The sequence below is a fragment of the Theropithecus gelada genome, chromosome 1 (genome assembly GCF_003255815.1).
Source record: "Theropithecus gelada isolate Dixy chromosome 1, Tgel_1.0, whole genome shotgun sequence".
Taxonomy (NCBI): Eukaryota; Metazoa; Chordata; class Mammalia; order Primates; family Cercopithecidae; genus Theropithecus; species Theropithecus gelada.
In genome coordinates, this window is record NC_037668.1 from 210,196,921 (window position 1) to 210,221,593 (window position 24,673).

Sequence of the window (24,673 nt, forward strand, 5' to 3'; positions counted from 1 at the left end):
TTTTTTTTTTTTTTTTTTGAGATGGAGTCTCGCTCTGTCACCCAGGCTGGAGTGCAGTGGCATGATCTTGGCTCACTGCAGCCTCTGTCTCCCAGGTTTCAGCAGTTCTCCTGTCTCAGCCCCCCGAGTAGCTAGGATTACAGGCACATGCCACCAAGCCTGGCTGATTTTTTATTACTAGTAGACACAGGGTTTTGCCATGTTGGCCAGGCTGGTCTCGAACTCCTGACCTCAGGTGATCCGCCCACCTTGAAATCCCAAAGTGCTGGAATTCCAGGCATGAGTCACCACGCCTGGCCTTCATTTCCCTGTCTGTGAAATACTAGGCAATAGAATTAGATAAGGCATACAGTAGTACCTCCCTCAGCGTGGTTGTGATGATGAAGTGAGCTAATATTTTCTTAGCTTTAAAAATATTATCAAGTGCATCATTAATGCCTTATGGGTGTGTAACAAATAAGACGAACCATGAACAGATTTGTACAAGATTGTGTAATACAGATAGTTTCTAATGGGAGTGGGTGCTGTGGAGAAAAATAAAGCCGGGGAGAATGGGGAGTGTCATTTTAACAGAGAAAAAGACACAAACTCTGCTGTGTTCAAGGTGCCCCAGGAGGAGGAGGCTGCAGTGGGCTCTGACTGCCCCACTGTGCTCCAGCCTGGGCGACAGAGCAAGATCCTATCTCAAAAAGAAAAACAAAACCAAAAAACAGTAGATGTGGAGAGTCCCCAGCAATCAAGGTTGGCTTGTGCTAACTCAAGTCCAAGCGGCCTTGCCTCTTCCGCCGCACAGGCGGTGGCTTGAGCAGCGTGGTTTGCAGAGGACGTACAAGGCCAAGCTCCCTGCTCCAGAAACCTGCGGTGGAGCTGAGCTAGCAAGACACTTGCACAGGGAACAAATGCAGCTTAGGACCCTGCAGGACTCATCCAGGCACATGCATCCAGCCCTGTGCTCTGAAGAGGTTTCCAGGACTCTCCGGTAGTGGGTTAGTCCTGTCTCTCGGGAGGGTGGAAGGTGGGGAGGCCTTAGCTAGACCACATAGCTGTCACTGAGAACAGAGGCAGGCAGGGTGGGGGAAGGAAGTAGGGCCGCGTTGCAGGAGCTCTCAGCTTCCAGAGCTGCAAAAGCAGATCTTCTCAATCTTCTTTTCTCTGTCCCTCCCCAGCCCCCCAGCTAACATTGTCTGGGAGGAAGTAGTTTTTAAAAGTCTTATGGGAGCAGGGCATGGTGGCACGCACCTGTAATCTCAGCAGCTCAGAAGGCAGAGGTGGGAGGATTGCTTGAGCCCAGGAGGTTGAGACCAGCCTAGGCAGCTTGGTAACAAAGTGAGACCCTACCTCAAAATAAAAAAATAAAAATAAAAGCCTTATAGGTGATTCTGATGTACCCCAAACCCATACCCAATATGAAATAATTGAACAGGAGGGCTAACTGGCTATGAGTTAAATGCACCTGTTCCACAGCAGGACGGATATATGAATAATTTTAGTGTGGGTTAACACAAATCTACAGTAGTAGTGATTGTGAGATTAGTCACACATGTACCTCTTACCCTTCATTTACATGTCCTCCTGCCATCCTACCCTTCTTAGCTGTTTTTGTATAACCCCTGAGCCTGCTGCATCACTTTACACATAGAAGGTGCTTCAAACATCAGCCCTGTTAAGGAGGAGGGGTCAGCAAGCTTCAAGTGGCCACCCTGTGACTAGCACCTTAGGCAGTAATGAGAATCCCTAACGATAGATTTGAAAAAAAAAAAAAAAAAAAACATGGAAAGTGCCTATTAGTTAGTGGCCCAAAGAAAACAGATTTAAATTTTCTTACTAACAGTATTAGTACCCATCTATGATCTGCTTAAACCAATGGTTCTGGTCCTTGACTGCACATTGGAATTACTTGGAGAACTTTTTTTTTTTTTTTTTTTTTTTTGAGACAGTTTCATTCTTGTTGCCCAAGCTGGAGTGCAAAGGTGCAATCTCAGCTCACTGCGTCCTCTGCCTCCCGGGTTCAAGCGATCCTCCTGCCTCAGCCTCCTGAGTAGCTGGGATTACACATGCGTGCCACCACACCTGGCTAATTTTGTACTTTTAGTAGAGACAGGGTTTCTCCATGTTGGCCAGGCTGGTCTTGAACTCCTGACCTCAGGTGATCCGCCCGACTCAGCCTCCCAAAGTGCTGGGATTACAGGTGTGAGCCACCGTACCTGGCCTACTTGGAGAGCTTTTATAAAATGCCAGTGCCTGGGCCCCATGCCCCAGAGATTCTGGCTTAAGTGATCTGGGGTAGACTCCAAGCATTGATCTTCCTTAAATGTCCCAGGGCTCTCCCAGCATAGCCAGAGCGAGGAAGGCTGGCTTAGACCACGCATCCACAGGGCAGAGAAATGCAGACACGTTCACTGCCTAACTCTTCATGTAGCCTGTGTGTGGGCTGCTCCTCCTGGCTGCCATGGATGGCCTGCTGGGCTGAAGTTGAACTGGGCAACTTGGGAGGGTCTGATCCTAGAGTCGGTCCCACCATGGTGGTCATAGCAGGCCCACAACGGCAGCCTCAGCTGCTGGGGAAGAGCATGAGAGAGCGTATTCCCTGACTCCCAAAATTCTTTCCCCATTTCTAATATATTAATTCCCCCCAAAATGAAAGACTGAGGTTGAAATCTAACAAAATACATGTATGATCTATGTGAGGAAAACTATAAAAACTCTGATGAAAGAAATCAAATAACTAACTATAGGTGCTCCGGTGCCAGCACTGGTGACCTGCCCCGCCCTGCTATGCAAATTTTTTAGGCGAAAGAACTCACCTTGGGAAATGCCGTCTTCACCTAACCAATGTGCATTTCTGATACAGAGACTGTGTAGACTTATAGGACATTAGAAGTGGAAGGAGCTGCATCATTTAGTCCAGCTTTCTTTGCAGATACAAAAACAGAGGCCCAGAGGTTTCTTCTTTTTCCTTTTCAGAAGCAACTGACATAACCATGTGTGTCTAGTCTGCTTGGGCTGCCGTAACTAAGTACCATAAAGTCAGAGGCTCAAACGACAGGGATTTATGGTCTCCCAGTTCTGGAGGCTGGAAGTCTGAGATCAAGGTGTCAGCAGTGTTGGATTCTCCTGTCCTGAGGACTGTGAGGGAGATTCTGTTCTATGCCCCTCTCCTAGCTTCTGGTGGTTTGCTGGCACTCTGGCATTCCTTGGCTTGTAGAAGCATCCACCCAATCTCTGCCTGTTGTTCTTCCTGTGTGCAGGCCTGTCTCCAAATGTCCCCATTTTATAAGACACTGGCCATATTGGATTTTAGAGCCCGCCCTAATGATCTCATAGTAACTTGCTTACCTCTGTAGAGACCCTATGTCCAAATAAGCCTACATTCTGAGATATTGGGTATCAGGACCCCAACATAGGGATTTTGCGGGGGACACAATTCAGCCCATAACAGCACACGATAATTTGATGATTATTGCAGCATTTATCTTGGAATCTGATACTTAGTAGACATAAATGGAATGGATGGATGAATACATAAGTCTTAGCATCCAGGGTATTGTATGTTTATCTGTATCAGAAAACATACACCCTGATGGTTTCCATTCTCCTCTGAGCAGAAGGCTGGAGTTTTCCCGACCAGCCTCCACTGTCATGGATCATTTTGCTTTATCATTCATTCTGGCTATATCTGTTATACTTACATCTTTTCCTATGCATTCTGTTTGGTTCTACTTCCCATTCGGAATAAGGCTGCATATGCTTACCTAGCCTTTGCTAAGTCACAAAGCCTTAGATGTGATAGGTACTCATTATTTGTTTAAAACTGTTAATAGTAACAGCAAGCTAGGGCTACCAAATTCCTTCTGTTACATGATAACTTTTCCATTATAAAAGTAACAGGCAGCTGGGCGCGGTGCCTCACGCCTGTAATCCTAATACTTTGGGAGGCCAAGGCGGGTGGATTGCCAGAGCTCAGGAGTTCAAGACCTGCCTGGCCAACATGGCGAAACCCCATCTCTACTAAAAATACAAAAATTATCTGGGCGTAGTAGTGGGCACCTGTAATCCCAGCTACTGGGGGCGCTGAGGCATGAGAATCCCTTGAACCTGGGAGGCAGAAGTTGCAGTGAGCCGATATTACGCCACTTCACTCCAGCCTGGGTGACAGAACGAGACTCTGTCTCAAAAAAAAAACCAAAAAAAACAAAGTAATAGGCTTATTAAAAGATGATGAATGATGAGGGCCCGGTGTGGTGGTGCACATCTGTAGTCCCAGCTACTCGGGTGGCTGAGATCGAAGGATCACTTAAGCCTAGGCTTATGATCGTGCCACTGCACTCCTACCTGGGTCACAGAGAAAGACTCTGTCTCTAAAATAATAACAATAATAATAAAGACAATGAAGGAAGTATGATTTTCTCTTTTTTCCCTTGCATGAGTATAATTATTTTTTTGTATAGTTATGGTCACACTGTATAGACAATGGAATGTCTTGCTTTCTTTACTTACTACAGTATCATAAACGTTTTGTATAAAGAGTTAATTTGATGTGATCAAAAGAATAATCATTATAATTAAAAATGTTAAGGCCAAGTGCTGTTCTAAGGACAGCCCCATTTAAAAAAAAATTTTTTTTTATTTTTTGAGACAGAGTCTTGCTGGAGTGCAGTGGTACAATCTCAGCTCACTGCAACCTCTGTCTCCCAGGTTCAAGCGATTCTCCTGCCTCAGCCTCCTGAGTAGCTGGGATTACAGGCGCCCGCCACCACACCTGGCTAATTTTTGTGTTTTTAGTAGAGATGGGGTTTCACCATGTCGGCCAGGTTGGTCTCTAACTCCTGACCTCCAGTGATCCACCAGCCTCAGCCTCCCAAAGTGCTGGGATTACAGGCATGAGCCACTACACCCAGGCTAACTCACATAGTTTTCAAAATGACCCTACGCAGGATGTACCATTATTATGCTCACTTTACACATTGAGATCCAGAGAGGTTAAATATTTGTTGATGGTCATACAGTACTGAGCACTGATACTACTGTCTTGACTCTACCATCTTGATTCTATCACCATGGCCACTGCACAGTTACCTCATACGGGCAGTGCACTCCCAGCTGAATTTTTGCACCTACCCCCAGCAGCCAACTCCAGCTCTTCCTCTCCCAGGGGTACATAATGCAAGTCTTGACTCTACTACTCAGTACTGTGTGACTGGAAACATGGTGATAAAATCTACTATCTTGATTCTATCGCCATGGCCTCTGGACCTAGATGGACCTTCTCAGTGCCTAGCTTTGCTACTTTGCTGTGTCACCTGGAGCTGGTTCCCTAACCCCTCTCAGTCAGCTTTCTCCTTGGTAAAATGGACATCATAATACTCATCCCCTAGCACACAGTAAGTGCTCAATAAATTTCTGGTTAATGTTATATTTACATGAAATGAACTCAGTGGAGTATTTGTCAACCAGTTCAAAACTAACTTTTTCTTTCTTTCTTTCTTTCTTTCTTTCTTTCTTTCTTTCTTTCTTTCTTTCTTTCTTTCTTTCTTTCTTTCTTTCTTTTTCTTTCTTTCTTTCTTTTCCTTTCTTTCTTTCTTTTTTCCTTCTTTCCTTCTTTCTTTTCTTTCTCTTTCTTTCTTTCCTTTCTTTCCATCTTTCCTTCTTTCCTTCTTTTTTCTTTTCTTTTCTTTTCTTTTCTTTTCTTTTCTTTTCTTTTCTTTTCTTTTCTTTTCTTTTCTTTTCTTTCTGGAAACAGAGTCTTGCTATGTCACCCAGACTGGAGTGCAGTGGCACAGTCTTGGCTCACTGCAACCTCTGCCTCCCGGGTTCAAGGAGTTCTCCTGGCCCAGCCTCCCGAGTAGCTGGGACTACAGGTGCCCACCACCATGTCCGGCTAATTTTTGTATTTTTAGTAGAGATGGGGTTTCACCATGTTGCCCAGGCTGGTTTTGAACTCCTGACCTCAACGATCTGCCTGCCTTAGCCTACCAAAGTGCTGAGATTACAGGCATGAGCCACCACACCCGGCTCAAAGCTTCTTTCCTAACCTTCAGCTCAGGCCTGATCTGGAATTTGGAGACCTAAAAGTTAGGCGGTTGAACCTGGCTCTCTCCCTCCTCCCCAGAGATGAGAATTTGGCCACTGCACAATTACCTGAAATGGGCAGTGCACTCCCAGCTGAATTTTTACACCTCCCCCTAGCAGCCAACCCCAGCTCCTTTTCTCCCAGGAGTACACCTTGCACCTCTTACCTGAGCAGGTAAGAGGCCTTTGTGCTTTCCAGAAGGCCCTGGTGCATGTGACCCATGGAAAACATGCCCCACGGTGCCATCATCCAGGGCGGCTCCAGCTAGCATCTCGCTTCCTCAGGTCCACAGGTTAGGTCTTCCAGTGGTTGAAAGGTTGGGCCTGTGAGTATCTACAGTCCACAGGAAGCCAGTTGGGGAGTGAGAGGCTGGTCCCCACCCCTGCTGATAAGCAGCCCCTCGTGGTGATCTTGAAGCCTCCATCACTTGGCTTGGATGGGGCAGAGAGCAGCCCTGTTTCTCCTTGTGAGCAGAGGGAGGGCAGCAGCCCCAGCTTTCACTTCTTCCGTGAATTTCTTCTAAGAAATCTCTTTCTCTTATTGATATGTTTTGGCTCTGTGTCCCCACCCAAGTCTTCTCTTGAATTGTAATCCGCATGTGTCTGGGGAGGGAGCTGGTGGGAGGTGATTGGATCATGGGGGTGGTTATCCCCATGCTGTTCTCACAATAGTGAGTGAGTTCTCACGAAATCTGGTTTAAAAGTGTGTGACCGGTCCCCCGCCTCTCTCTTTCTTGCTGCCATGTAAGACGTGCCCTGCTTCCCCTTCACCTTCTATTGTGACTGTAAGTTTCTCGAGGCCTCCTCAACCATGTGGAACTGTGAGTCAATTAAACCTCTTTTCTTTTTTTTTTTTTTTTGAGACGGAGTCTCGCTCTTTCGCCCAGGCTGGAGTGCAGTGGCGGGATCTCAGCTCACTGCAAGCTCTGCCTCCCGGGTTTACTCCATTCTCCTGCCTCAGCCTCCCGAGTAGCTGGGACTACAGGTGCCCACCACCTCGCCCGGCTAGTTTTTTGTATTTTTTAGTGGAGACAGGGTTTCACCGTGTTAGCCAGGATGGTCTTGATCTCCTGACCTCGTGATCCGCCTGTCTCGGCCTCCCAAAGTGCTGGGATTACAGGCTTGAGCCACCGTGCCCGGCCAATTACCCAGTCTCAGGCAGCTCTTTATAGCAGTGTGAAAATGGACTAATACACTTCTATAAGCTGAAGGTGGGGCTTGGGGCAAGGGTCATACCACCACATTTGGCCCACCCTTAGCTGGTCTTTTGGGGTTTATCTGTCACCTCTCTGTGGAACATGTACATACCACTGTCCTCACTTGGGCCCAATCAAAACTCCTGTGACACTAAAGACATCCCATCTCACATCCTCCTATAGGATGTCCTGTTACAGTCTCTGCCGTACAGCTATATAAGAGTTTCTTTATGTCTATTATGGGACTTGGAGATTGTTTCAACTATTTCACTGTTCTAAATGCTGCTTTGGTGAATGTCACAATGTGAGTACCTGCCCCCTACGCCCACATAAAGCTGTATCTTTCCTACAACTATCCTGATATTTACATTTGCAGACTAGACCTAAGGCCGATTGCCAGTTCATTCTTCCACTAAGCAAATCAGAGGCACTCCAAGTCCCTTCCTAGTGATAAATGCCACCAAATAAAAGAAATGATGCTGTTTTATCTGTTGAAAATGATGCTGTTTTATCTGTTGAGAGCCTAGCAGTAACTACAGTCTTGTGCTGCATAATAACTTGACTGTCAACAACAGATCATGTGTTCAACAGTGGTCCCTTGAGATTCTTTTTTTTTTGAGATGGAGTCTCGCTGTCAGCCAGGCTGGAATGCAGTGACATTGTCTCAGCTCACTTCAGCCTCCTCCTCCCGGGTTCATGCGATTCTCCTGCCTCAGCCTCCCAAGTAGCTGGGATTACAGGCACACACCACCATGCCAAGACTAATTATTGTATTTCTAGTAGGGACGGAGTTTCGACATGTTGACCAGGTTGGTCTCTAACTCCTGACCTTATGATCCCACCCACCTCAGCCTCCCAACGTGTTGGGATTACAGGTGTGAGTCACTGCGCCTAGCCAAGATTCTAATACCATTCTAGTGCCTCTTCTGTGTTTAGATATGTACTTAGCATTGTGTTACAGTTGCCTACAGTATTCAAGTCAGTAATATGCTGCACAGGTTTGTAGCCTAGGAACGATAGGCTTTACCACCCAGCCTAGGTGTGTAGTGGGCTACACCATCTAGGTTTGTATAAGTGCACTCTATGATGTTCACACAATGACATCACCTGAGGATGCATTTCTTAGAACATATCCCCATGTTAAGTGACACATGACTGTAATTGATTTCTTTGATATCTACCAAGTCTCTCAACAATTTAAGTTCTGCATTATGTCATACAGAATAAATGGGGAACTATCTTAGTTAATGATTGATGCTAAGGTAGCCACCCAATAAATAGTGACTGGTTTTACATCTTGTTTCCTCATCGAAGAAACAGAAATCAAGCAATTCTCCTGCCTCAGCCTCCCAGGTTCAAGCAATTCTCCTGCCTCAGCCTCCTGAGTAGCTGGGACTACAGGCATGTGCCACCACACCTGGCTAATTTTTTGTATTTTTTTAGTAGAGACAGAGTTTCACCCTGTTAGCCAAGATGGTCTTGATCTCCTGACCTTGTGATCTGCCTGCCTTGGCCTCCCAAAGTACTGGGATTACAGACATTAGCCACCGCTCCTGGCCCAGAGTTTGTATCTTAAGTGGGACATGCCCCTTTGTCTTTGACCCCTCACACACCACCTACACCTTCCTTTTAGAGGGCTGGATTCCTCCTTCCTCCTAGCCCCCATGCACACTCTGTCATTCAGAGACCAGGGCCCCATCTATTGTGCTTTATTTCCTAGGCTTGGTGCCATCCAGAACTAGAGCAGGGGGATGACTTGGCATTGCTAATCTTGACAATTTAGAAAGGAGCCTGGGGCCCAGCTGCCCAGTTTGACAACTTGGTATCTTAAAGCCGAAGGGAACCTTAGAAGTCACGTAGTTCAGCCTCCTTGCTTTACAGATGAGGGAGCCTGGGACGGTGGATGAGCAGCAGAGTTGGCCCCGGGACCTGGCCCAGCACCCCTGCCAGGTGCCCAGCATGTCTGAGTTGGTAGCAGTTGTTACCACCTGCTGCCGGGCCTCTTGCCTTGCCTAACTCTAGGGAGATTTAGACTTTTCCACAGTTCTAAATGGTACCCATCTGGCAGAATGGTGCAGATAAAAGCTACTGGGAGATGGAAGCGTTGCCCCTTTCCTTAAATTGGATGGAGAGGCTGGGCGCGGTGGTCACGCCTGTAATCCCAGCATTTTGGGAGGCCAAGGCGGGCGGATCACGAGGTGAGGAGTTCGAGAGCAACTTGGCCAGTATGGTGAAACCCCATCTCTACTAAAAATGCAAAAATTCACCGGGCGTGGTGGTGTGTGCCTGCAGTCCCAGCTACTTGGGAGGCCGAGGCAGAAGAATCGCTTAAACCTGCGAGGCAGAGGTTGCAGTGAGCTGAGATTGTGCCACTGCACTCCAGCCTGGGTGACAGAGCAAGGCTCTGTCTTTAAAAAAAAAAAAAAAAAAAAAACTGGATGGAGAGGCAGTGGGCAGAATCCCATCCAACAACCTCATTGGCTTGGCAGGGCAACCAGCTCACCAGATTCTCTGCAGACCCCAAGTCATTACCTACAATATAATAACAGGGAATGGACCCGACCAGCACTTGCTGGAGATGATATCTGGTGTGAGTCAGCCCGGCAGGCCCCTACCTGCTTCTCATGATATGCAGGAATCCTTTCAAGCTCCGACAAGATCTGTTTAATAGACTGGAGAGTCCTTAGTTCCCTCCTCTAAGGGAAAGTCTGATCGTTCTGGTTTACTTGATAACTCCTTACTGCATCCCTGATGGGAAGTTTATAGAACGGGGGGGAAACCAGGGCTATTAGATGAAACTGTAAAACTGCTTAGAGCACATACTTGGTGTTTTTAACACTGATGAGAGGGACTCACTTCAGCCTTGCAGCTATTGCATTCCAGTCCAAACTAACGGCAGGTTCCCAAAACAGGCGGTGAAAGGGTTCCTGTTGCAGAGCTGTCTGGACATTTAAAGAAGGGAGAGGAAATCTCAAGGGGTCAGTTGCACTGGAATAGAAATCGCCTGTTCTTTTTTTTGAGACGGAGTCTTGCTCTGACACCCAGGCTGGAGAGCAGTGGCACGATCTCGGCTCACTGCAACCTCCGCCTCCTGGGTTCAAGCGATTCTCCTGCCTCAGCCTCCCAAGTAGCTGGGACTACAGGCATGTGCCGCCACATCTGGCTGTTTTTTTTAACTTTTAGTAGAGACAGGGTTTCACCATTTTAGCCAGGATAGTCTCGATCTGCTAATCTTGTGATTTGCCCACCTCGGCCTCCCAAAAGGGCAGGGATTACAGGCATGAGCCACTGTGCCTGGCTGCCTGTTCTTATTTTTAGAGTCTTGCTCTGTCACCCAGGCTGGAGTGCAGTGGTGTGATCTCCGCTCACTGCAATCTCCATTTCCTGGGTTCAAGGGAGAAATCACTTGTTCTGTTCTGTGAACAAAAGCATCGCGGATCTCTCTTGGCCTCACACTCCTCCATCTCCCTGTTTTCTCTGTTCTTCATTTACCTACCTTCCCAGCAGTCTGTAGAGCTGGCCACTCACTCATCTCTAGTAAGGTGATCGAGGGTCCTGTGTTAGAATAACTCACTGACCACTAGAAAGTTAAAAATAAGTGAGTAATGCTGGGAGAACTTGGCTGGGGTCTTTAAAAACTGTAGAACTTCTCTTTCTGTCTTTAGATAACTGTAAACAATTTTGCCCAAAACAGATAATCATCTGATTCTACCTCCCATTGGTATTTACCTTCCTCAGCATGTGGCTTCTCACTTTCTCTAGACTGAACTTCTTTATCCCAGACTGTGACCTTGCCATGACCTTCCTCCCACGTGTGCCTGTGCCACCAAGGGAATGGCCACGCCTCAGATCATGCCACCGCTGGGAACAAACCCTCTACCTGTGACTCTGAAGTTCCCTCTCTGACCCCAGCTTTCCTCTTTTCTTTCTTCCCCTTCCCCCGCTCCCCCTCACTCCCTCTGCACCTGTGTTTAGCTGTCACACTCCCCACTCATCCCTGTACAGCCGCTGGAGAGATGCTGATGTAGTTCTTGACCTTGAACCGCAGCCCTGCAGCCCTCCTCTGGCCTCACTGACCCAGCCCGATGCCCTGGTCAAACATTTTGGCAGTGCTCCTGGTGATTTTTAATGGAACCTGCCTTGCCAAGCCCTAGGCTTGGATGAACCAGGGCCACCTGCATTCTTTGTTTTTGATTGCTGGAAAAAAATCATGAAATGTCAACTGTTGTTCTTATTTTTCCCACTGCCAATTCCTACTGCCCAACCTCAGCCATCATTTCAAGGCCTTGAGTATTTTTTTCTATAGTGAAACCTCCCCAAAATGCTATTTTTTTAAAAAAAGAAAAACCATAGTACTCTGCTTTGATGTGGTCTGTTAATACTTATGGGCTTTGACTTATTTCTGCTTTTAGACCCAGACAAAATAAAATATTTGTGGTAAAACATATTCAAGTTTACTGGGCATGGGGGCTCACGCCTGTAATCCCAGCACTTTGGGAGGCTGGAGTAGGCAGATCACTTGAGTCCAGGAGTTCGAGGCCAGCTTGGGCAACATGGTGAAACACCATCTCTACAAAAATACAAAAAGTATCTGGGCATTGTGATGTATGCCTGTAGTCACAGTTACTCGGGAGACTGAGGTAGGAGGATGGCTTGAGCTCTGGAGGCAGAGGTAATAGTGAGCCGAGATCATGCCACTGAACTCCAGCCTAAGCAACAGAGCCAGACTCTTTCTCTGTCTCTAAACAAACAAACAAAAAAAACAAATAAAACAGACCAGGTGCAGTGGCTCATGCTTGTAATCCCAGCACTTTGGGAGGCTGAGGTGGGGGGCAGACCACGAGGTCAGGAGATCGAGACCATCCTGGCCAACATGGTGAAACCTCGTCTCTACTAAAAATACAAAAATTAGCCAGGCGTTGTAGCGCATGCCTGTAGTCTCAGCTACTCAGGAGGCTGAGGCAGGAGAATCGCTTAAACCTGAGAGGCGGAGGCTGCAGTGAGCCAAGATCGCGCCACTGCACTCCAGCATGGGTGACAGAGACTCTGTGCCCCACCAAAAAAAAAAAAAAAAAAATTCAGGCCAAAGGGCAAAAATGCTTGCTTTTTAGCACTTAGTACTTATTTCCCCAAGAAGAGCAGGAGAGAAGTTTATTAATAATTAAACTGGACAGTTCTTTAACAGCTCTAATTAATTGATTCAGTGGCTCCTTTTCTCATTACCTTGCAGTGCTCCACTGACTGCAATGCCTTTGAACTTTACGGGCAGGTTGGAATTTCACTTAGACATTCGGATGGTGTGGGTGTCAGGGTGCAGCTCTCACACACAGTTGAGAGTGTAAATTGATACAACTTTACGGAAAATTGTTTAGCAGTACCCACTGACACTCCTGTCTAGCAGTCTCACTTTAAGGACTTGATCCTACAGAACTCATTACATGGTGCAAGGTACACAGTGTGGCATTCAAAATAGAGAAGAGCTGCGGGTAACTCCCATGCCCGTTGGCAGGCACTGGTTGAATAAATTATGGTGCATTGATGCTATGGGATATTTTTAAACCATTAAAAAGAAGAGAGAGCCTTGGCCTTAAGAAATATATCTGATGTATTGTTAAGCAGATAAAGCAAGTTGTGGATCAATGTGATTTGGGGCCTAAAAAAATATTTCTATATATATGTGAACATGGCCATGACTAAGGAATCAGGAAGGAAGTGCCCAGATTGTAACCAGTAACGTGCGGTGAGTGAGATGGGATTGAGAGATGTGATAATAGATTGAGAGAGAAAGTTTTTCCTATCTCTTTTTGATTTCTAAAGAGACAGCATGATTTTGAGTAATTTTTACTTTTTAGGTGTTTTTGGTACTTTTTCTTTTTCTTTCCTTTTTTTTTTTTTTTTTGAGATGGAGTTTCACTCTTGTTGCCCAGGCTGGAGTGCAATGGCCTGGTCTCGGCTCACTGCATCCCCCGCTTCCCAGGTTCAAGAGATTCTCCTGCCTCAGCCCCCCGGGTAGCTGGGATTACAGGTGTCCACCACCATGCCCGGCTAATTTTTATATTTTTAGTAGAAACAAGGTTTCACTGTTTTGGTTAGGCTGGTCTCGAACTCCTGAGCTCAGGCAGTCCACCCGCATCAGCCTCCCAAAGTGCTGGGATTATAGCTGTGAGCCACCACGCCCAGCTGGTATTTTTTCAAATCAAAGAAAAAATAATAGAGTAAATCATCCAAAACTTTAGATGGTATTTAGACTCAGTAAACTTTTCATATATGACAGATGAAGCCAAATGGTCTTTCTGTGCGGTCAGCTAGCACACAATTGTGCACCCAAGGAAAATTATAGACTGAGCCAGGGAGTCTGTGGGTGCATTTCCTCAGCACTCAGCCTTCCCTTTGCCTGTGTTCTAGCATTACTTCTTTCCTACAGCCTGGGTTTTGTGAATGAAGTAGATAGGTGTGAAAACTCCCTGCCTCTCTGTACTATCCAGAGCCCCGTGCTCTACTTGTATTCGCATGTACAAACCATAATCTCCTGTAAAATACTCTGTGATATTTCTGAATAATAATCAACTCTACATCCTACACAGGGAAAACCCCTTTATCTTTCATCTTTGAAACCATAGCAAAGGTATGAAATTACACCTGAGCTTGCCCAGCCTCAAAGTCCCGAAACGGTTATGTCTTTGACCCCCCACTTCAACTCCAGAAGAAGCAGGTCTTCCTTGTAATTGGATAGAAAACTCATTGCAGAGAAGAAGGACCTACAGGTCCAGAAACCCACAGGCTTGCTCTCATCCAAGCAAAGCACTGTAGCATTTATTTTACATTTTCACTCTTCCTTATTTAGCTCTTTTTTTTTTTTTTTAGACAGAGTTTCACTCTTGTCACCCAGGCTGGAGCAATGGTGCGATCTTGGCTCACTGCAACCTCTGCCTCCTGGGTTCAAGCAATTCTCCTGCCTCAGCCTCCTGAGTAGCTGGGATTACAGGCTCCCGCCACCACACCCAGCTAATTTTTTGTATTTTTAGTAGAGATGGGGTTTTAGCCAGACTGGTCTCCTGACCTTAGGTGATCCTCCTGTCTCAGCCTCCCAAAGTGCTGGGATTACAGGCACCTGCCACCATGTCGAGCTAATTTTTGTGTTTTTAGTAAAGATGGGGTTTCACCATGTTGGCTAGGCTGGTCTTAAACTCCTGACCTCAGGTGATCCGCCTACCTCGGCCTCCCAAAGTGCTGGGATTACAGGCGTGAGCCACCGTGCCCAGCCTGAGAAAGTTTTGAACAGTCTAAATCCATGTGCTGTGAATCCTGTTACCATCACACACCTAAGCATTTAAAATCATATTTTCAAGGCCATGTACTGAAATATTTTCTGCAAGCAGAGAGATCAAACTTGAGCATTGTTATTCTTGTAGTGGTTTCATAGTTTGAGGTCTTAGATTTAAGTCTTCCATTGATTTTGATTTGATTTTTGTATATGGAGAGAGATAGGGGTCTAGTTTCACTCCTTTGCATATGGATATCCAGTTTTCCCAGCACCATTTATTGAAGAGACTATCTTTTCCCCAGAGTATGCTCTTGGCACCTTTGTCAAAAGTGAGTTCCTGTAGGTGTATGGGTTTGTTTCTGGGTTCTCTATTCTGTCCCATTGGTCTAAGTGTTTGTTTTTATGTTACTACCGTGCTGGTTACTATAGCTCTGCAGTATAACTTGAAATCAGGTAATGTGATTCCAAAGAAGCTAGTTAAGTAATTGAGCTGAACTGGTGCCTCAAGTCATAAGCGTGCGGAGCGTTTCTTCTCAGGTTCTCTGCCTATAATTTAGTTTGCCACACCAGATGAAGAGTGACAACTCGGTCTTGGTGTTCGTGGTGGTTTCCAATCAGAGTTTCCAATCATACCAGGTGAACCAGCCTGGGCCACGCTTTCCCATTCAGTTATCCTCCCCATAGTTTGCAAAGTAGCACAGATGAACGCTTTATGAGTTGACCAAACTAGACAGTCCTGAAGAGCATGTTTCACAGAAAACTAGCCCCTATTGGACCAGTAGCGGGCTGTAAGAGAACAAGGTTTCAACTTACTGAGTTTTAAAGATCTAATTGGCTTTTAATAACGATTCATGAACCAGGCACCACAGTCTGCAAAATAGACAAGGGTTCTGCTGGGCACTGCAGGACAGTGGGTTTTTGGAAGGTGGCTTGAGCAGGAGCAAGGAAACAGCACAGTGCCTAGAGTGGATTGGTTAACATCAGGGGACTTCGGGTGACTTTCCTTCTATGGGTTAAACAAAGGGGACTTCCCTAGCGTGTCAGTTCATGACTGGCCCCCTTTTGATTGGTTGCTGTGAATCTCCTGGGTTTTTTTTTTGGTTTGGTTTGGTTTGGTTTGGTTCTTTTGGGGAAAACTGGCCAGTTTGGAGAGTCAGCTATTATTTCTCTCTCCTGATATCAGGTCAGATCTTAGGAACACACAGCTGAGGTTTTGGGTTGGTGATGTGGAACCTTAGTGCGAGTGACTCCATTTTGGGTTGGTCTATTGGGGTCTCCGTGCAGGAGCTCAGTCCAAATCAGTAGCCTCTCCTTGTTTTTATTTGACTTCTCCATCAACCTATTAGTGTCTCTAGAGGGTCACATCAGTCCATCCCCACGTGGACTGCACATTCAGCTGGGAGCTGGGAGCTTTTCCCAAGTGTGCCCTGGGCCCTGGGGTTTCTGTTGCTTGGAGCCTGATATTAAATCTCAGTTGTAAATAGTTAGAGGCAACTGTTCCTTAGTACCCAGAGCTTTCAGCTCCCTGAGCAGAAATAGGGCTTGACTGTCAGTTTATAAAATAACCAAGGTGTGAAATTCATGGAACTTAGCCAACTCTCTGTTCAAAGAATTCTTGGCAGCAGTTAATACATTTTGCCCAAATATAATTCTCTTGTTCTTACAATGAGAAGGTTTTACAAAATGGGGGTTTTCTTTAGTTTACTTGAATATAAAACATAGGTGTTCGACTCTGCAACATCTTAACATTTCTTAAGGAGATATTTAAAACAACCCATGTCCAGGCCTCACACCACGCCAATTAAAGAAGTGAGAAGTTCTTCCCAGCCAGTGTTAAGAAAAATTAACATCAAGTTTTAGGAAGGTAGACTGACTATGCAAATGCATACCTATATGATTTAAGTTATTACATTAATTTACACACACATATTTAAAATCATAGATTAATCTAATTTAGAGATGCCACATTTTTTTCCCGTCTCTCCTGTTTCATAAATGCTATTCACATGGCATTTCTCTATCCTTGGAATAGTGTTTGTTTCGTGTCAGTCTGGCACAGGGCTCTACAGAGTATGTCGAGCATGTCGCCTTCCCTACTGCCCACATAGTTTGAGAGAACACATTTTAAACATTTTTTATTGTGGTAAAATATACATAACTTAAAAGTTACGACTTTAACCGTTTTTAACTCTGTCACCCAGGCTGGAGTGCAGTGGCAAGATCTCGGTTCACTGCAGCCTCCACCTCCCAGGTTCAAGCGATTCTCCTGCCTCAGCCTTCCAAGAAGGTGGGATTACAGGTGCATACCACCACGCCCGGCTTATTTTGTATTTTTAGTAGAGATGGGGTTTCACCATGTTAGCCAGGCTGCTCTCGAACTCCCGACCTCAGGTGATCCGCCCGCCTCGCCTCCCAAGTGCTGGGATTATAGGCGTGAGCCACCGCGCCTGACCCATTTTAACCATTTTTAAGTGCACAGCTCAATGGCATTAAGTATATTCACGGTGTTGCGCAACCATCACCACCGTCCACCTCCAGAACTTTTCTGTCTTCCCAAACTGAAATTCTATATGCATTGAACGGTAACTCCCCATTCCCCGTTTCTGCTTCCTATCCCCTGACATGGAGGCTGGGCCAACGGATATCTCACCTCCCTCCATGTTTCTCCAGATTTGCCCCCGTTTTTCTCCCTCTTTGTCCCATCTCCAAAGAAATGGTGTCTTTTCATCATCAAGGTCCATCCCTTGCTCCTTGAATACACTCCAGGCCCAGTGGAACAGGCATCCTGTGGGGTGCATGGACAGGGTGCCTGGGGAACGCCCAGGGCACAGAACCCAGACTGGGGGTTTGGAGAAGGTGTCCTAGTGGAAGTGATGTCTAAGCTGAGACTCTACAGATAAGAGAAATTAAGCAGATGAAAGGGCTGGGGAGGGTGGCATTTCAGGCCTACATAACCACACACGTGTTCTTCAGCCATCTCCATGGCCTCACTGCCTACCTGGTATCAACCAGCCACCACTCTGCTAGAACGGCTTTCAAAATTGCTGCTCGTCTCCTCCTCACCAAGTCTTGTCTTCACTTGGTGCTCAGAGTCCATCTCTTTCTGCAAGTTTTTTTTTTTTTTGGAGATGGAGTCTCACTCAGTCACCTGGGTTGAAGTGCTGCAATCATTTTTTTTTTTTTTTTGAGACAGAGCCTTGCTCTGTTACTCAGGCTGGAATGCAGTGGCGTGATCTCGGTTCACTGCAACCTCCGCCTCCCAGGTTCAGGTGATTCTCCTGCCTCACTCTCCCGAGTAGCTGGGATCACAGGCACTCACCACCACATCCAGCTAATTTTTGTATTTTTAATAGAGCCGCGGTTTCACCATGTTGGCCACGCTTGTCTCAAACTCCTCACCTCAGGCGATTGGCCTGCCTCAGCCTCCCAAAGTGCTGGAATTACAGGCATGAGCCACCGTGCCTGGCCGTTTGCTGCAACTTTTGATACGCTTCCCCTGCTTTTCTTCCCCTCTCTGACCTCCTTTCTCTGCTGTCCTTTCGTTCCTTCCTCTGCCACTGACATGTCCTTCTCAGGTCCTTCTCGAGGTTGTGACCTCACAGCTGTCTTTTCACTTCCAGTCATTTCTTTCGTAATCACTTCAACATCCTTATTTTCATCTCCTGCCCTGGCCTCTCCCAGGGACCAGGACCATGCTTTCAGCTCCTATAGGTTTCTCAAGTTTGTTGTGTGTGAGCCTGCCCTTGTCTTCTCTGTCACCTCTTCACAGCTTGCTCTGCATTTCACCTCCTTTCCTGTTTTCCCCAGTGATCACATCTCTACAGCGGCTCTCGCTTCATCCCCTTCTCTCCTGGAGGAGTGATGCGGAGTCTCATTAATCCTTGCTCATGTCATTCTTCCCCCTTCTCTGTCCGTCGCCTCCACATGTTCTGTTCCCCCACGCGTCCTACACTGTAGCCCGGCAGGTATTTCCTGCGCTGGTCTTAGACACCTGTGAGGATGCCCTGCTTCAGACAAGAGCCCCTGAGTGACTCCCTGTTGTCTGAAATGACGTCCAGCTCCTTGGACAGGCCCCAGTCTATTGACCTGTCTCACCCACTTCTTTTTGTTTTGTTTGTTTTTCTTAACTTCCAGCCTGATTTCTGAATCATCTCCCTCTTGCCCCTCTCATGGTCTTTGCTTAAGATTAGATGCTTCTTCCTCTCAAGTCCCCACTGCCCAGATTTCAGCAGGGTCCGTCTCAAACATGTCTGTCTCCAAGAGACTGCCTCTGATTTTTTTCTTCAGAAGACACCTTTCCTCTCTGACTTCATCTGTACCCCTCTCTTGGAATTCACTATCTCGTGCCTTGCATTTTAGTTGTTTAAGTGGTCTCCATTTCCCAGCATATCTTGAGGTCAAGGGTTCAGGTCGTTTTATCTTTGTCTGTGCATTGCAGTATGAGGGCTTTTACATATTAGCTGCTCAATAAATAGGTGTTGAATAAAGGCATGTATATGCTTTCATTAAGACTACAAAACCCACAAAAATCAGTGGTTTCCCTATTTCACTCTTAGAAAACAAACCCACAACATAGCGCAACCTGATAATCAGAGCTAAGAACAAAGATCATGCATATTAATCTAAATTCTATCGTTACCAACTTTCACAAGTAATTCATATTCCCTGTCTGCATCACGGGGCTGATTCTGGCCAGACATTGACCTTGGTAAAATTTTCTCCCGATTATGAGAAATCAAGTCAAATATGCCAAGTAACATAGTTTCTACTTAGAGTCAAGTTCATGTTTTAGCAGGAACCTCAAATACCACAAAATCTGTCAAGTTCTAACATTTGTATCTCTCGAGAGTACCTGAAGTTCCTGTTTCTGTTTCCTCAGCCCAGGTTTCCAATTCAGTGAGCAGAACCGTGACTGTGTTGATAAAAGAGTCCACATACCTGCCCAATCCTGCAGGAGTGATGCAGATGCGAAAAGGCAGGTCTCCACATGACCTGCGGAGTAATGACTAGTGTCCCTAAAGTCGTGGGGCTTCTGGGGTTAGCCTTGAAATAAAACAAAAGGTTGCATAGAGAGAGATTTCTATCTGCTCAGAGACTCACTATAATTCTCTCTTTCCATCTCTGTCTCTTCATCTGTTTCTCTCTTTCTCTCTCACACTCTCTCTCTCTGATACACACACACACACACACACACACACACATATGCACGCACACACTCCTGAGTAAGGGAAATGTGAGAAGAAAGTACGACTTCGCCGGGCGCGGTGGCTCAAGCCTGTAATCCCAGCACTTTGGGAGGCCGAGACGGGCGGATCACAAGGTCAGGATATCGAGACCATCCTGGCTAACACGGTGAAACCCCGTCTCTACTAAAAAATACAAAGAACTAGCCGGGCGAGGTGGCGGGCGCCTGTAGTCCCAGCTACTCGGGAGGCTGAGGCAGGAGAATGGCGTAAACCCGGGAGGCGGAGCTTGCAGTGAGCTGAGATCTGGCCACTGCACTCCAGCCTGGGCGACAGAGACAGACTCAGTCTCAAAAAAAAAAAAAAAAAAAAAAAAAAAAAAAAGAAAGTACGACTTCAACTAAATGAAAAGAAATTGTATGAATTATGGTAAGCAAGTTGGTTTTTAGTTCCAGCAAAGATAAGAAATATTTAGATTACTTAGGAGAAAAGTCTAGCTGGTAACACATGGGAATGTGCCTGTGTGGAAAAAAAAAAAAATATCTAGGTTTGTGGTTAGGTGAAGGTATGTACACGGCTGAGACATGGGGATGGATGAGCTTGGGATGAGGCAAAAGGCTCCTCTGAGAAGATTAAGAGAGAAAGATTGTTTAAAATGTTTAAAACACACCAGGCACAGTGACTCACGCCTGTAATCCCAGCACTTTGGGAGGCTGAGGCGGGCAGATCACGAGGTCAGGAGATGGAGACCATCTTGGCCAACATGGTGAAACCCCATCTCTACAAAAATACAAAAATTAGCTGAGTGTGGTGGCGCATGCCTGTAATCCCAGCTACTCAGGGGGCTGAGGCAGGAGAATGACTTGAACCTGGGAGGCAGAGATTGCAGTGAGCCGAGATTGCTCCAGTGCACTCCGGCCTGGTGACAGAGAGAGACTCCATCTCAAAAAAAAAAAAAAAAAAATGCTTAAAACACATTGACACCACGGATTTAACACATCTTGACAGGTGAAACTCTCAGACCCAAGAAAATAGAGGCACGTTAGAGCTGAGCTAATCCCACAGCTACCTCAGTACACAAACGGGGGATCTGAGACCCTCACTGGCACTGTGCCTGAGGTTCTAAAGCCCAGGGCTTCTGACTGGCCTCTTGTGCGTCTTCAGTACAGTGGATGGGGGTGGGGTGGGGGGTGGCATTAGCTGATAAGAAAGATTTGGTTGTAGAAAGATGGAGTTAACATAAACGAAGGTATACTGGGACCGGTCTCCTCTGCTGACTTCATGGGAAGCACACACACACACACACACACACACACCTCCAAGATCAGAGTAAATCCCTCACATCCCTGTAGCATGGTCCTGATTATAAAAATGGAACCCCAGTCAGAAGGGCAGAAACACGATTGTCTCTCAAGAGATTTGGACACCACTTTTTCATAGTTGGTTTTAGCTGCTTTGCGATATATACTGAAATAAATAGAAAAGGGAAAGAATTGTAACCTGGATCGACAGACAAGCCCTGACAGACAAAAAGCAGATAAGAAATAAAATAAGGAAGATAACCCATAATGTAAAATAAAAATAGCACATTGTTGCTTGCATTGATACCCTTTTTTTTTCTTTCTTTGAGATCTTGCTGTCTTTCAGGCTGAAGTACAGTGGCTCGGTGATAGCTCACTGCAGCCTCCAACTCCTGGGCTCAAGTGATCCTCCCATCTCAGCCGCCCAAGTAGCTGGGGCTGCAGGCACAAACTATGGTGTCCAGCTGACAATTTTTAAAAATAGGGACACTAGGGCATTTAGCAAGTTTGAGTGTCTGCTGTATATCAAGCACCGTTCTGGGCACTGGGACAGCACAAGGAGCAAATAAACAAAAGTCCTTGCACTCAAGGTGCTCATATTCTAGAGGCAGATGCTGGGTTCACCTCCCATTAAAATACCATTCTCAAGATCCAGTCCCTCCACCCACCCCAGCCCCCAGGGTTTTGGTGGAAATTTAAGTAAGTTGGAAGATGGATAATATCTCCATTCACATTTGGATATGATTTTAATGAAGGTTGCTTTTTGGTTTTTAGGGAGAAGAAAATGGCTTTCCAGATAGCACTGGAGATCCCCTTCCAGGTAAATGATTTATTCTAAAAAATATCTGGGCCAATAGCTAGTATGACTGAATTAAAGATAATTGGAGGCCGGGGTCGGTGACTCACGCCTGTAATTCCAGCACTTTGGGAGGCCGAGGTGGGTGGATCACCTGAGGTCATGAGTTCAAGACCAGCCTGGCCAACATGGTGAAATCCCGTCTCTACCAAAAATACAAAAATTAGCTGGGCGTGGTGGCGGGCACCTGTAATCCCAGCTACTTGGGAGGCTGAGGCAGGAGAATCGCTTGAACCCAGGAGGCGGAGGTTGCAGTGAGCCGAGATAGTGCCATTGCACTCCAGCCTGGACAACAGAGTGAAACTCCATCTCAAAAAATTAAATTAAAATAAAATAAAAGTAATTTGAGACTATGTTTATCATTAACTTTAATATCTGTACTGCAGAATAGAGCAACTTTCTACTCGCGGCAAACTGCAGGGAAAGCCCTATCTTACAAGACTTCACAAAAGCCTTCAAAGAGTATGTTCTCTGCACTACCCTTCCTTTGCATGTGAGGGGCATGGCAGGGTTCTGAATGGGGCAGGTTTAGGATCCGGCCAGTCGGGACTGAACGGATTCTCCTTCCCTCTGAGTTCTAAGAGCCATAGCATTGGTGGAGAACGTGCTGTTTGTTGCTTGGTGGAAGGGACCAGAAGCCAGCTGGGTCATCTCTCTCTGTGTGTCTTGGCTACTTGGGTAGCCAAAGGAGCCCTCCTGACGTTAGGCCAGATGTTAGTCCTGCTCCTTTTCTGCTTTCAGTGTGTTTAAGCAAAGAAACATTAAAGTTTATTTCTCCCCCCTCCCCTTTTTTAATCATAAGACAGACATTTTTGCAATGTTTAAATTTCTCATTAATTAATCAGAAGGGATAGGCAGTGAGGGAGTAAGCATTAAAATAAGCTAGCAAATGGCCAGGTGCGGTGGCTCACACCTGTAATCCCGGCACTTTGGGAGGCCAAGGTGGGCAGATCACTTGAGACCAGGAGTTCAAGACCAGCATGGCCAACATGGCGAAACTCCATCTCTACTAAAAATACAAAAATTAGCCAGGCATGGTGACAGGCATCTATAATCTGAGCTACTCAGGAGGCTGAGGCAGGAGACTTGCTTGAACCTGGGAGGGAAAGATTGCAGTGAGCTGAGATCACACCACTGCATTCCAGCCTGAGCGACAGAGCAAGACTCCGTCTCAAAATAAAATGCTAGTAAAATAATAATACTAAAAAGACCTCACCAACATTTTCTACATCTTGTAAAGCATACATTGACTGACTGGAGCCACCAGAGTTTTGTTTATTTCTTTCTTAAGCAGGGTGGGGGACCCACAGAGCCCTCAGGGCAGCTGTCATCAGCCCAGGTAACCAAGCTGAGAAACCAGAACATGCAGTGCATACTCAACTTTTTTTCCCCTTAGAAACATGATATTAGAAAATACACCAATACTAGCATGTGAGCAGCAGTTCTCTCTGGAAGGTGCAGTTCTAGGTGATTTCTTTTTCATTCCATAGATTTTTTTGTTTTGTTTTGTTTTGAGATGGAGTTTCACACTCTTGTCACCCAGGCTTGAGTGCAATGGTGAGCCACTGCGCCCGTCAAATTTTTGTAATTTTAGCAGAGATGGGGTTTCACCATGTTGGCCAGGCTGTTCTCAAACTCCTGACCTCAGGTGATCCAACCGCCTTGGCCTCCCAAAGTGCTGGGATTACAGGCATGAGCCACCATGCCTGGTGAGTTTTTATTTTCTTTCCACTATCCTATATTTCTGAAATTTCTAACATGAGCTGGTATCGGAAACGCCCCTCCGCATTTAATCTGTGTATACAAATGTATATATAACAAATGATCACATGTCGGTAAGTATACCTTGCTGCATGGTAAATAACCAAGGAAATTTCTAAAAGGTTAACTGTGGTTGGCCTGGGTAATGGGAGCATTAATTTTTTCCATATGCTCATCTGAATTTTCAGGTTTGCCATGACAAGCACGTATTTATTTTCTAATTTTAAAAATCTATATTTAAACTCTTTAAAGACTAACACCCCACACACTAATGTGGCACATTAACTAAAATAAAAATGAGTATAGAAATTTGTTTAGAAATATTTATAAACCCTTCAAGGACTCTTCTGAATGATAGTCATTATTAATTAGTAGATTAATTTTAATCAGGCTTCTGGTCATCTTCAAACATTTTTTACTTGTGTCAGAATGAACCACCAGAGTGTTGTTTGTTTGTTTGTTTTTTGAGACGGAGTTTTACTCTTGTTGCCCAGGCTGGAGTGCAATGGCATGGCCTCCACATCCTGGGTTCAAGCAATTCTCCTGCCTCAGCCTCCCAAGTAGCTGGGATTACAGGCATGTGCCACCACGCCCGGATAATTTTCTATTTTTAATAGAGACGGAGTTTCACCACAGTTGGTCAAGCTGGACTCAAACTCCTGACCTCAGGTGATCCACCCGCCTCAGCCTCCCAAAGTGCTGGGATTACCGGCCTCAGTCACCACGCCCAGCCCAACCTGGGTCTTTTTGTATGTGAGAGTTTGCTTCTTTTTCTCACGTGCTTTCTCTACTTCAGTTTTATTTGATGACACAATTGAGGCCCTGCATGATTTACTTGCCTGGATCCACCCAACCTGTCAGTTAGACTTCCCAATGCTGCTGCCAACTTAATGTCTCCTTAAAAGGATGCTTTAGAGAAAACAAAATCACGTTCTTTCCCTTTGGTTAAGAGATCAAACGCCCACCAAAAGCCCTTGGGTCAGTTTCTTAGTAGGTAAAAATAATTCTTCATCACTTTCCGAAAGCTGCTAATATATAACTCT

General features: G+C 45.9%; 1 protein-coding gene across 2 annotated transcripts in view; it reads left to right on the forward strand.

The window, feature by feature from the left end:
• EDARADD (EDAR associated death domain) overlaps positions 1-24,673 on the forward strand; it is an 88,762-nt gene that overhangs the window by 49,968 nt on the left and 14,121 nt on the right. For both annotated transcript variants that reach the window (XM_025393127.1, XM_025393128.1), the window contains exon 5: positions 21,788-21,833. In XM_025393127.1, coding sequence (XP_025248912.1) covers positions 21,788-21,833 — 46 coding nt within the window. The remainder of the gene's footprint in view (positions 1-21,787; positions 21,834-24,673) is intronic.